Source organism: Lates calcarifer, unplaced genomic scaffold (genome assembly GCF_001640805.2).
Source record: "Lates calcarifer isolate ASB-BC8 unplaced genomic scaffold, TLL_Latcal_v3 _unitig_4112_quiver_405, whole genome shotgun sequence".
Taxonomy (NCBI): domain Eukaryota; kingdom Metazoa; phylum Chordata; class Actinopteri; family Centropomidae; genus Lates; species Lates calcarifer.
The window spans coordinates 401,796-415,999 of record NW_026116709.1 but is presented as its reverse complement, the minus strand read 5'-3'; the positions used below and the strand labels follow the sequence as shown (position 1 = coordinate 415,999).

Sequence of the window (14,204 nt, the reverse complement as noted above, 5' to 3'; positions counted from 1 at the left end):
AGCAGCAAGTCAAAACAGTGTGATAGGTTGCTTAAGATTATAAATGCACCAGGGTTCATTGGGGAGTCCAGAAAACAGAGGTACAGAGGTAACGTCTGGGGCGTGTGTCTTCAAATCTCGTAACTGTGCAGTATGCTTTCTTCAGATGTCATAAACTTGGCAAAATGTACAAGAGATTAGACATTAGCTGCATCTATTCAGCACTTTTGATGAGCAAAATGATAACTCCAATAGATTATAAAATAAATAGGTGTGATTTTAATCATTCCTAATAAACACATAAACAGACATATAAAAATGGGCTCAAGCACACATGAAACATCAACAACAGTGCTTTTGTTTTATCATGCCCTTTTCTTGGTCTGTTAGCTCCATCTTTTACATTCTCCTCTCTGTCTTCTCTTTTTCAGGTAAAGGGATGGCACTGTCCTTTCTTCTCCTCTCCACCATGTTGCCCTTACTCAGCGTGTCTGCGTATAATACATCTGCTGGTAATGACTGTGCTGTCTCATGCACAAATGTTTGTCTGTGACACAATGTCTCCAGTTGTCCATGCGAAATGATAGTGGGTGCTCTGTGACTCTGCTGGTTTGGTGTGCATTTGTCTGTCTAATGTTGTGTGATGGTGTGCACACATGTTGATATGTGGAGGATTTACATGACAACTACAATCTCTTGATATTTGTATATCAACAATCATCCTTGTACTATCTTGTACATTGCTTAAAATAGCTAATAACCTCTGTAATATTCAATAGGAATGTTTGTTTTGTCCATTTATTTGTTTTGTCTTGTTATGTTTTAGTTTAGTTAGGCTGTCTTGCATGCAGCAAACAAAAAAAGGATGGCGACATGTAGTAGACCAAAACTCACATATAAACAGATCTGAGAACTGTCTTCAGAGGTAGTGTGGTACTAGACCTCTGAATGACACCTCACTGTTATGCTCTTTGTTTTCCTGTTTGGAGAAAAAAAAGACCAATCAGAGCTTTGCAGGCAGTGTTACAAACTGAGACATTATCTTCATACATAGTTATCATGCTACCTTGTTACAGCTATGAAAAATAGTGACAGAAATATCGATTGCTGCGAAAACTGTAAACTGCTCCTGGCAACTGCTCAGCTGTCCCAGCTTTAGTGTTGAAGCTACTGAATGGTTAGGACAAAATAATCAATCCCCACCCCCAGATTGGCTGAACACAATGTCAGACTGAATGAATGAAGTGAAGTGATATGGAAATGGTAATTCAACAGACTCCGAGGACTGCAACATTCAACGTTTGAATCTAGATAACAAACCACATTGCCAGTACAACATGGTTTTTCAGTACCTTCAGAGACTATTTCCACTGACTGGTGATCTGTACAGTGTGTACTCTGCCTTTCGCCCAATGTCAGCTGGGATAGGCTCCAGCCCCCCACGACCCTTAACAGATGAGCAGTACAGATAATGAATAAATGATCTGCTGCTGCTATTGTTAAAGCACAACCTCCAAACCCTTTTTGTAGGAGTCTGGTGATTATCAGCCAAATGTACCACTTTTCCAAAGGTGCAGCTGATGCAGCTGCCTCTCTCCGAAAGGTTACTGCTTTATGTCTGGCTCAATGTCCTGCCCCAGCATTATGGGACTGATTATGCATCATGACTAAATTGTCATTCAACACTGCACTCTGTATTTGCGAGAGAGATGTGGGAAAGACAAACACAGAGAGAGAGACAGAGGCATTTCTGAGACAAGAGGCTGTTTGATCAAAAGACAGAGTGTAGATGTTGCAATAAACATCACAACTCTATGATCACAACAACAAGGTTAAACATTACTCCACTGATAATACCTGAACTTGTTACACTGACTGTCAGTAAAAACACATCACCAGGTTTGAAAATATTTTACTATGTGTCTTATGGAAAAAATAAGAAACATGATCTTGGTTTGAAAACTGACAGTTAGAGAGACAACTCAACTTTTTTACTCAGTGATGAATAAAAATAAAATGATAACAACAGATCAGTTCTTGTAAATCTGTTCTGTTTTTGGTGTAACATACTAGCAGAAAAACAGGAGACAGTGGTGAGTGATTTTTTCAGGAACGTCTGTTTAATAAAGATGTAGGTGATCCATTTCATTCAGTAGAAGCAAAAATAACGATGATGGTAATAATTGCTAGCTATTAGGAGATTTGGCAAAAGTAACTTCAATGTTGCTAGGGCATCAAAGCTTCATCTATTACTAAATGGGCAAACTAGCAAGCTATATGAAGAGTGTTAACCATGTGCACTGCAGTGGTGGAGATGCAATGAAGCACTATTTAAGTCTCTTGCTTCACAAACCAGAAATGATCTGTGCTCACCACCCTCCTCCACCAAGTGAGCTTGTTTTTAGTGAAGTCACTACAATCTCTGAGAGATTCAGGAGCCATCTCACAGGAGAGCATGCAAAATACTCTGAGCACCTTTCTGCACCACAGGCAGTGATATTGAACTGGGAGTACTGAGGGGTTATTGGGTAACACAGACTTAGAGAGAAGGATTCAGATTTGAATCTGCGTTCCACTGGTTTATTTATTTTTACTTTATTCATTGAAGAGCCACTTAATCTCTGTTTAGTATATTGGAAATGCTGCTAGGAGCTCTGTGTATAATGTTGAAATGTTCTGTTTCCCTGCATCTTATGAAGAATGTTTACAGGTTTACATTTCAAGGAGGTTTCGTGTTGGAGTTTAACTAAACTGTGACATAAAAATCCAAATATTGGCTGTTGGTTTCATTGACTACTAATAATTTGAATTGGTAGAAGCTGTAAAAAATACTTCAGTCAATCCCTACTATTTTGGCTCAGAGGTCTGAAAAGTTGACTCACAAGAGTTAAGATGTTGAGCAGATGTTCATTCGAACACACCATGTTAAAAGAGATGGCTCTGCTTGAACATCACATTGCAAAGTCATAAGGTGTGTACATCTGATTGATCTTATCACATATTTTAAAAGTGCTGCAAGGGCCCTGTCCTGGTCATGATAATACATCCATGGAGGCTAGATTAACTGGTGACTCTTAATTGTCCATAGATGTGAATGTGAGTGTGAATGGTTGTTTGTCTTTATATGTCAGTGATAGACTGGTGATCTGTCCAGGGTGTAAGCTGCCTCTAACCCAGTAACATATACTTTCATCTCTTTGGTCCTTGAATAGTTATTAAAATGACATTATGTGAGCAGTTTAAAGGTCTCCGTATTTTTTATGTGTATCAGGAGGCACAAGTCAGAAACGCTGGGAACTACTGTTTTGATCTTAAACAAAGTAAAATTTTTAGCAGAAAAATAACTAGCTATTACAGCCGTCAAATAAATGTAGTGGAGGAAAAAGTACAGTATTTCCTTTTGACTTGCAGTAGAAGTATACAGGAGAATGGAAATACCTCATAATAAGTACATTACTTGGGTAAATGTAGTTGCATTCCAGCACTGCATGCAAGTGCATGTGCTAATTTCAGCCTCATACAAGTGAGTGCTTGGAAAGGTAAACGTTAGGTTTAAAGCATACAGTGTCTCTTCTGCAACAGCCTGTCCTGCTCCAATTCAGAACTCCACAGAAACCAGCATGTTACAGTCCTTGTAGCTTTCAACCATATAACAGTTCTGTCAGCTGTCTGCATTGCTGTGGAATGGATCACTTTTTGCTAACTTGCTAGTTTAGTACACGTCTTAGAAAGTTTCACTGCCTTTGTTAAATACAATATAGATCTCACTTGCTCGTGTTAACAGGCAGTCTTGTGAAGTTAGCTAAGCTCACTAAGTTCAAGTTTTATTTTACATTTTATGTTTTCTAAATAAGAGGAGTTGTTGAAAATAAACTTCATTTAAATTACTTAACAAACACATTTCTGGTTTTAGCTATTTTCTTGCAGTCCCAAAAGGGAGATGCTAAACGTAAGCTCATTGACAATTTGAGTCTGGTTCTGTTCGAGGTTTCTGCCTCCTCAAAGGAAGTTTTTCCTTTCCACTGTCGCCTAGTGCTGCTCATGGTGGGAACTGTTGCATCTCTCTTTGTAAATATAGTAATGTAAAGAGAATGGTATAAACCTGCTCTACATGAAAAGTTCCTTGAGATAACTTCTGTTGTGATTTGGTGCTATATAAATAAAAACTAAATTGACTTGACTTGAATTTAAGAGGCTAGCTCAACTGTGATGCTGTTTCTTCAGACTGTGGCTTAGAATTTGACTTAGCAGCTGAATGAGGAGTGTTCCTCTGTTCATTTAGTCAGTTTCTATTCAATTATCAAGCCAGTTTTCAACTTGAAATATTTCCAAAATTCCCCAGCTTAACTTCCCATGGGAAGTTTCTGGAAAGTTTACGAAAAATTTACCAGAAATTTTCGTCCCCTTTGCAGCCCTAGTTTCAACTGATGTTCAGAAGCCTGGTGATGCTCTTGAACCCTCACATATCTTTATGGAGTCCCATAAAGACATTTCTTTACTCGTTCAGACAGTTCCTCACCATGTGGAGCCGTACTGCCAAAACTAATGAAGCTGTGATATTTGCTAACTGCATAAACTTTTGTTACACCTCACCTGTTTGTTTGTAATTATACATTAGATCAAATGCCCTAACAATAAATGCAAAATGGTACAATTTTCAACTATTAATATTTAACAATAGTTAATACTAACAGGGGTGTGCTCAGTCTTATTATGTCCTGTATTCAGTATTCTACAGTTACGTCTCTGGTCCTTTTCCCTCTGTTATAACAGCTAGTCTCTGAGCATGAAATTGCTGCCACTGCTCTTGAGACTCATATTGGACAAGCACCATTTCCCACCTCTAACAGTCTGGCTTGGCAGGCAGGCCCAGCCCCACATTTAAACACCAATCTGCAACCAATGGGAGCTGAAACCACTAATGAATATTTGCTGTAAACTCATGCTTATTATGGTGCTTTTATATCTGAGCCCATGCTTTGACACTAATGCTCAGAGGCAGATGTCAGATCTCTGTAATACAGACATAAACCTGCCGTCAGATTAGTGAGCTGTCATTTCCTCTTTGTGCAGAGTGCTGGGGGTGGGGGTGGGGGGTAGGTGGGGGTGTTTGCTATTGAAGTCACGTTTAGTGGTCTTTCCTTGCCTCTAGTGAGCAATGCAGTGAGTGTTTAGTAATTAGGATTTTACACTGTGGATGAACCTGTGTGGAGTGGCAGGCTCCAGATGTATTATCCCCAGGGAAGGCAAGGCAATGAGAGATTGAGGATAATCAGATACACAGAAAATACTTGTATTAAATACTAATGTTGTTTTGGTGAAACAAAGATTTGAAAAATTGACTTGACTTGATACAGTCCAGGTGGTGTTAGCAGAGTAGGTGTAATTCATGATTTTCTGTCTATATCCATTCATTGATTGTCTTTGAACATGTACTTTTTCAGGGAGATAAATTAAATAGAGCTGATATAACCAGACAGTTAATCAGTCAATCATTTGATTGACAGAGCATTTATCAGCACCTATTATTATAACTGATTAAGTTATATTCCAAGCTTTAATTCAAAACATTACTCAATTTAGGTTTCTCAGTTAGAAGCATCAAATATCTTTGGGTTTTGAACTGTTTATCAGATGGAAATTGCAATTAGAAGATCATCTTGGGAAGCTGCAGTGCTATACATGGATCTGTTCTAGATTATGACTTAACTGTCAAATTTAGATTGAAAGATGTTCTGGGTTAATGGCTATGTTCAACAGGCTAATATTGGGAAAAGGCACAGTTGATCTTACAAGTCAGACAGGTAATTTACTGTTGTGAGATGCTATAGTGTCTCACATCTCATCGTCAACCGATAAGTATCAGTAAATTTCAGCACTGAAACTTCAAAGATACATCTGAGGTCATTTAGAAACAATGTAGTTGGTCACCAGAGAGCCCAGAAAAGTCTGTTTTTACAGTGTGACATGTTGCAGTGCTTACATGTCACAATAATAATAATAAAAAAATCTGAGGGATCCTTTACAATTTATAATTAAATATCAAATTATCTAAGGCTGACTAATTTATGGGAAACACGTTATTTAATTGCAGTGTTTCTGATGAAGACTGCAGACAGTCTATTGCCTAAAGCTTTCCTTAAGCTGAACTTTAAAGAACATTGTGGGGCTTTAGTACAAGGTTCTTCCATGCTTTTGATTGTATTTTGCAAAGCCAGACAATTTGAGCCTGGACATGTTGGTTTAATGTATTGGTTCTACTGCTCCATACAAATGCACTGGTAATATTAAACTGTTGTTGTGTTTGTGTGAGTTGTTCTGCAGTAATGATCAACAGCAGTGTCAACAAGTGTTAAAAGTACCTGAACCCTACATTTAGTACAACATTTAGAACAGTGGAAACAACAGCTACATCACATTCTTAAGCTCAAGCTCCAGGAGCATAAAATTAAAAGCAAAAGTGGAGAAATTCTAATAATTGCGTTATAAGACAAACTAATGTTGAATATGAATTGACAGCTACAGCTCTGTTAACAGTCAGAATGGGCTCCTGGCATCAGGTTCTGATATTTCTTGTGCAGAAATGTAATTTTGTCATTGTAACAGTGAATTAGCACCAGAAGTCACCAAAATCATGATTTTTTTTTTTCATCTGAGGAACATGAATGTTTGCTGTTAACATCTAAATGTAATGATGATGCTTGAATCCAAGGTCAGCAAGTCACTCAAACCATTAGAGCCAACAAAAATTACATTATTTATTTACCAAAGAAATAATTCCAAACTAAACAAGATTTAGCTCTGAATTTATCATGAATGGAATGCTGTTAAGTCCTGCATTAACAGGAAATTAAAATAGCTAGTGTTTGTGGCCATCACTAATCTGAGTTAACTGTATATCTTCTGATAAAACTGCTCTGAAAAATACAATACATGTAAAATTACAATACTTTGAGGTAGAAACTATTGGGATGGCAGAACTGCACTGTTGCTTTGTAACCTTCCAAATATCTGCTCTTTTATGTAGCCTGAACCTTTAAGTACATGATTCTCAGACAGACTGAACATGCAAATCTGTCTTTTCCCTGCTTGTCAGGCCCCAGCTGGTCCCATTAACTGTGTTTCCATCCCACTGAAAGCACAATTTCTTCATGCAAAACCATTCCTCAGTTAACAAATAAGCTCTGTTGGCAACAACAAGGGCAATCGTGCAGTCGTGGCTAATGACTTCTGCTGGAAACCAGGCTGCTGGTCCTTGAGCATATGCTGAAAACATAACAAAGGTCTCCATCTAGTGGCAGGGTCCTGACACAGTAAGAAAAGCCTTTTGATTTCATTCAAATGATTTTCAGTGATAAGATGAATAACACTTAAAGTGATGAATGAAAAGAAAAATCAGCCTCGATCCAAGCTCCAAAGGTTTATTTGCGCAGGTTTTATTTCTAGCAGGTCTTCATCCGGCAAATGATTTATTCATTTGAATAAATCAAAGAGCTGTGGTCAAAGGTGGAGTAAAAGCCTTTATATCATAGACCGGTCTCAGAGCAGGCTGAGAGCACCGAGATTATTATTGGAGATAACAGTGCACACCAGACAGGCCTCTTCATAGACATACATAATGTTGCTGTAGAGAGAAGATCAAACTCTGTCCACTTTTGCACCTCCACACCACTGATCAATCACTGTGTTAAGTGGACGTGATTGTTGAGTTGTGTGTTTCATATAATTACAAAATAGTTTGGACTCAGCCCCCAGTTTCCTGCCATCAAAATGTGTGTTCTTTCATCCCTGAAGACAGAAATGCAGAAGGTCTGGATTCCTATCTCTCCATACTATCACTTGTTATAAAAACAAGCAGTTCACAGAAAATAAGTATTACTTTTATATAGTATAACTGTATATTGTTTTCATTCCTTTCTTACTGGAGAATTTGTATATTGTACTGTATACCTCTTATGAGCGAGTTTCCCTGATTCCCCCAACTTAAGTTCCTTCTTAATGAGAGAACAGCACACACACAGAGGAATAAGATATATCAGGCTTTTATACATATACACAGAACTTGTTAGAAGGTCAATTCAATGTTGATTTGCTCTTTTAATGGGATTTCATCACTATAAAAAATATAAAATACAACCAGCGTTTTTTTGTGTAGTGTGGTTTTAATACATTAGCAGTACATTTATCTTTAGAGTGACTTATGTGTGGCTGTCAGGATCCAGTCAGCATCTGATTATCAGGCAGCAGACTGAGACAGAAAGGAGCTGGAGGGGTGGCTGGATATTTTTCTGTCCAATCTGACAGTGTGTCTTTCTTTCAGGTTGTGCTATCATCCGTCCTCCCAGAGACGGAGGGATAAGGTACAGAGGTCTGACGCAAGAGCAGGTGAGGAATGGCAGCAGCCACACTGTGATTGCAGCTGCAGGGATGAGTTCAAAGTCACACATCACATGGCATTCACTGCAAATTTAATACATGAGCTTGGGTTAAAGCAGGCAATTAAGTAGCAGGGTTCAGATAGTAAATACTCTTCATTGAGAATTCAGCTTACTTACATCATTTCTGGAATAGCCTGAAAGTGATTAATCGTTAAACGCATTTCAGTCAGGGTGCACATGCTCTAAACTGAACTAGCCAATATCCATGCTATCACAACATAAAGGGAACATAAATGCCTAACTAAAACAGAACAGGAAATAACGTTTTAACACATTTCTTAACCTTTTTACAGTAATTCATTGTCCAAATGCCAACCCACAAGGCATGCTGGGAAGTATGCCCTCCTAGCCTCTCCCCAGCACGCTACAATATTAAAAATAATACAAGGTACTCTGTCTCTTATCAAGTGTAAAATATTTAATATGCATGTGGGTTTCTTTTCCTCTTCTTCTTTGTATTTTTATTTTTTATTTATTTATTTATTTATTTTTACCCTGGTCAGAATTTTGGCATGAAATAGCCAAAATGATCTGAATGAGGTAAAAGGTATTAAAAAAAAAAAAAAAACTACTGAGGAATTTACTGTAACTCACATTAACTTTATTAACAAGTGTTTGATATAATAAGACCCAGTCTAATCTTTGACATTCTTTTTTGCAGCCCTCATCACAGCCCTCCCTCACAGCCAACCACAAATACATTCACTACTTGTAAAAACAATATAGCCAAATCTGTACTGTGGTGCTTTTCTACTAGTGTACTTACTGTGTGTGTGTGTGTGTGTGTGTGTGTGTGTGTGTGTGTGTGTAGATCCGCAGTGTGCAGGTGCTCCCAGTAGACTATGAGATAGAGTACATCTGCAGGGGCAACAGGGTGATCGTGGGACCCAAGGTCAGGAAGTGTTTGCCCAATGGCACTTGGACCGATCTGAGCCAGCGCAGCAGATGCTGTGAGTTCAACCACAGCTGAGTCTCCACTCTGTCATTCACCACATCTCCCACCTAAAATATTGCTCCAGACATACATAACTCCATCACTGAGTTCTTTATTTGCTCTCAGGAGGAAAAAATGTCCTGTATTCATTTCCTGTTGAGGAGAGATCATCTGAACTAGTCCGCATAGGCCACCTTCTTGTGCAAGATGAAGTCCAAGCCTTTCAGTAACCCAGATATCTGTGTTACCCATTTCACATTAAGGGCACAGGAGACTCAAAATAGTTCATTTTTAACTAAATATGTTATCAGTTTCTGCTAACTGCTCATATGTTACTTTTTAAAAACTTAATATCACAGTCTTCATTTCCTCATTCAGAGCCTCTTGGCTCTGTTTGCTCCGAGTCAGGAAGGCTGTTCCACCTGGGTGTCTCCTTTAATGTGTGATTAATAGTCATTAATCATCAGTGTTGACAGGAGGTCAGTTCTCCATATCTGTGAAGTGTTGGACAGTGCAGGACTATTTTCTCCAGAAAGCCTCCACAGAGCAGGAGGCATCGATCGCATTTACAGGTTATGGCTGTGAGATTCCTGGTGTGATATGTTTTTGTATTGGCATAGGAACCTCCACCACGTGGCTTTGTTATGATGTTTTTATCATCTAACTGTAACACCTGTGTCATCCTGGCTTCTGTGACAAAAGTCAGAATAAACTCTGATGATTATAGTTGGTATTTGATGTCAAATATTATTGTATATTTGTTTATAGATATGATTGAAATGTGATTATAATCTCATAGTAATATGTTAATTAAGCAACTGAAAAAAAAGATGAGAGGGAGGTTGGCAAAAGGTCTGTGTATGTAGCATTTACTCCTTTACACCTTTATCTTGTGACAGGGTAAATAACCCAGATCTACGCTACCTTTATGAGGCAGGTAAGGTGGTTGTTCAGTTGAATATCCAGGTCTGTAAATATGCAACCTTGGCACAACACAGTCTGGAAAAAAAAAAAAAAAAACTCTTTTCCCTGGCTACCCTGAATTACCTCAAGATTCCACTGTCATTCTTTAAAATTAACTTGACTAATCAGTCTCAAAATCTTCAAAAGCTTCAAGCTATAGTTTTCAGAAGAGTAAGCAGTGAAGAGTAAGCAGTGAGTTGGGCTGGACTGGGGGCGCTGAATAGCTTACCAAATCAGTGAACTGAAGCTCAGTCACAATGGCACACTAATGAATCACTGGTGTACAACATGAATCTAAAACAGTTAATAATACAGGCAATAATGTAACAGATGATGAACAGTAGATGAAAGGACCATGGATTTTAGTTGTCATAGTAGTACAACACACACAGTACACATACATGTATATTCTAATGTTATAGTAATTCAAAGAAATAGAGTTACAGTTATGAAAAAATGCTTACTTGCTTTCTTTCTAAGGGTGAGATTAAGATAGATATCAGTCTCATATCATATGTGTGTTAAGTGCAGAGCTGGGCATGGTTAGCCAAACAGCTAGAGCTGTTTGCATTATGTCTGTAAGGATTCATCATCCAGGTCATGGTTATAAAAGAAGGGTTGAATTGAGGCCAGCTGAACTTGGTGATAGATATCTGAGGACTTTTCACCTCTCATCCAAAAGGCTTTTTCAGTTCTGACTGACTGGTCAGGAATCCCTGGTATTTGAGGTCAATGTCAAGGCCATTGATGTCACTCGATTCGTTAGTGCTCCTGGCTGTTGTAACAGTCGTTAGAGCTGTTGGAGTCACAAGAGGCAGAGTGTGAATGGTTGTTAAATCTCCTGGGAATCGATGAGGGGGCAGCATCATAGGTGTTGTAGACCTCCTCTTCTGCTGTAGCCTCCTTCACTTCTGTTTCAATCATCCCACCTCCCTATCTAAAATATGTGTCTGCTGAGTCTTGACCTGAGGAGTTGGTCCTTCTGTGCTGAATGATGTGTTTTTTTATAATGGTTTCACCAATATATAAGTGTGTGCATTCCTCACTACACTGGCCTGCAAACACTAGATTGCTTTTCTTGCGTTTGGATGTGCGGACCAGTTTCTATCTTAGTGCTGTGTTTGAAAAATGCATGCTGTTTGACGATGCTCCGAGTCTGTCAGATACTCCAGATATGAATGGGATGACAGTGTTGTTTGTATCAGGGCTCTGCCTAACACTTCAATACAAGCTCTCGTCAATACTACAAACAACAGTGTATCCACCTGCCCAGCACACCTACACATTGTCTGTGGCTGTAGTGTTGGTTGCCAGACCTGGTAACATCATTGTGAAAACAAAACTCCAGGAGGTTGCGGCTGCTGTTTAATAATTTATAGCTCCAATATGTGCTGTAACTCCTCCAAACAGCACAAACTGTTGTTTTTACATTTCTGTTTGTGTAAAGATTGAGAAAATAAACATGCTAATTAGTGAACTGTAGAGGTGTTGGTAGGTGCATTTTTAGACTGAGCCAGGCTAGCTGTTTCCATGTGCTTCCAGTCTTTATGCTGAGCTGGATTAACCACATACTGACTCCAGCTCTGTACTTAACACACAGACATGCGATTGATATCAATATGAATATCTCAGTCTCAGAAAGTAAGTAAAATGTATTTCCTAAAACACTGAATCAATGTTTCCTCTAGAATGACAGGATAGACTCTCACACTGAGCTGAACTTAAATGAATGAACTTAAATGTAAATAATATTCTAAATATTTAGTCTTCTTATTTTTTTTATTTTAAAAATTGTTTTCTCTAGTTTCCACTGTGACTGAACTATTCCTTTAACATTTAAATATTAATGGTTAAAATGTAATATTCTAAAATATATATCTTTATTTTGTGGTTATTATTTAGTAGATCTAAATTATGGTACAGTATGCAGAACTGACTAACATGCAATACAATTTTGATGCAAGTAAATGCAAATTAATAATATTCTTGAGGCCATTCTGATACCACCAGACACGTGATGTTTACTCCTTTATGGTTCGATGTTCATGTCTCACATTGCTCATGTAAGTTGATAGTAAAACTAGTTGTCATGAATGCTGCCTTGTTCTCACTGTATTCTGATAATTCTGTCTCAGTTAGCATGTGGTAGTGCTGGTCACACGTTTTTCCTCTGAAACCCAACTAATGACCTGCTTTTATGTCACACTACAGTTCCCTCACTCAGTCCTCTTTTTCTCACCATGCACTAGGTTAAAAGATTTTACCTCTCTGTGTTATTTGCACCCTTTTTCATGTTTAATTGATAATGTTCAGATTTGTTGCCTCCAAATGGCTGAATCAAAAAGCACAGCAGTTCACTGTCACAGTTCACAGTTCACATCCCCCCTCTCTGTCTTTCTGTTCCAGTGTTGTTGTGTCCTCGAGTGTGGACATCATTGGAAAACGGGCGGGTGTCCCCTTGGCCCCTGGGGCCCCCGGTGGAGGGGACAGTGCTGCATTACAGTTGTCTGCCTGGCTTCATCCTCATGGGCCGAAACTCAACACAGTGCAATAAGATGGGCAAATGGGACACACCCAAACCAGTGTGTCACTGTGAGTCACTCTACTCCCTGTACTCCACTACATGACTCAAAAACTAAATTACACAGTTAAAGCAGTCTTTAAGCAGAGAGGAGGCGAAGCAGGTGACATTTGGATAACTCTAAGTGCATAAAAAAGTAAAAGGCCACTAAGAACTTCTACAAACCACCTGTTCAACAAGCTGTGAAAAAGTGATATTTGCCTTACACAACCAAACCACTAATAGTGTCTCTATGTAGTGTAGCTGATTACTATAGTTTGGTACTTATATACCCTGTTACCTAAGATAAACTACCACACACACACACACACACACACACACTCATGATCTCTGCAGGCAGGGAATTAAACAACAGCAGAGGGAGGATGTCAGGGATATTTTAAGGTAGATATTATTGAGTTATAGTGAAATTACTGTTGCTGCTCTGCAAACGGTTTTGAGTTGCATTTAAAATAAGAAGACTTTTTTTGTTTGTTTTTCTTGTCCTGTATTTGCTCTTCTCTTTTTTTTAAAGATAGTTTTAAAAAAGTAAAAAGTTCTTTAGATGGTCCTTCAGCACACTAACACTAACAAAAAGAGCCGAGGGAGCCTGTGTGAAATGATGATTGGAACAATGTATGATTGGTCCTAAATATGTCTGTGGCATACCTCAGCTGGATTCTTTATTCTACTGTCTGTATTCCCATGCTTTAACTTTTCAAGATGAGCTAGTCTAACTCTGTTTCATCCCTTCTTTTCTGTTCCTGAAGATGATCGGCACTACAAAGGTAAGAACATTTTCATTCTTCACTAATGAGATTTACTGTATGATTTGGGAAAATTATGGAGTAGAACCTACAGTGCAATGAATGCTGCTTTAAAAAAAAACAGTTTGCATGTTGCCTGTTCTGTGGTTGAAAGTCTGTTAATGAATGAAACACATAGCTACAGTGAATGGCTGGAATGAAGACCAGTGACCAGTAACACTGATAAATGGTTTTGTTTTAATCCTAACTTAAAGGAGCATACACATAATTCACAAAATGAAAAACATGGAAAACCAAAACAGTATGGAACATGGACTTGCAAAGATAGCATTAAATTATATTAAAATAAAATTAACTATTAACAGTATGCAGCATGAGAGGTTATGCATACAACTGAAGCATGACACAAGCTAAAAACATCATATCTGATATAATGATCAGGTAGCTTATAACGCATGTCACACATGCACTGACACATTAAATACATTAACATGTCTCTCTATCTCCTTTGATAAAAGTTTTTGTATTTAATTGCTACCAGGATATTTTCAGACATGTGCCTC

General features: G+C 38.3%; 1 protein-coding gene across 2 annotated transcripts in view; it reads left to right on the top strand.

The window, feature by feature from the left end:
• Positions 1-14,204, top strand: part of gabbr1b (gamma-aminobutyric acid (GABA) B receptor, 1b) — a 136,326-nt gene that overhangs the window by 33,079 nt on the left and 89,043 nt on the right. For both annotated transcript variants that reach the window (XM_018695493.2, XM_018695492.2), the window contains exons 2-6: positions 411-491; positions 8,300-8,364; positions 9,229-9,367; positions 12,721-12,906; positions 13,645-13,662. In XM_018695493.2, coding sequence (XP_018551009.1) covers positions 411-491; positions 8,300-8,364; positions 9,229-9,367; positions 12,721-12,906; positions 13,645-13,662 — 489 coding nt within the window. The remainder of the gene's footprint in view (positions 1-410; positions 492-8,299; positions 8,365-9,228; positions 9,368-12,720; positions 12,907-13,644; positions 13,663-14,204) is intronic.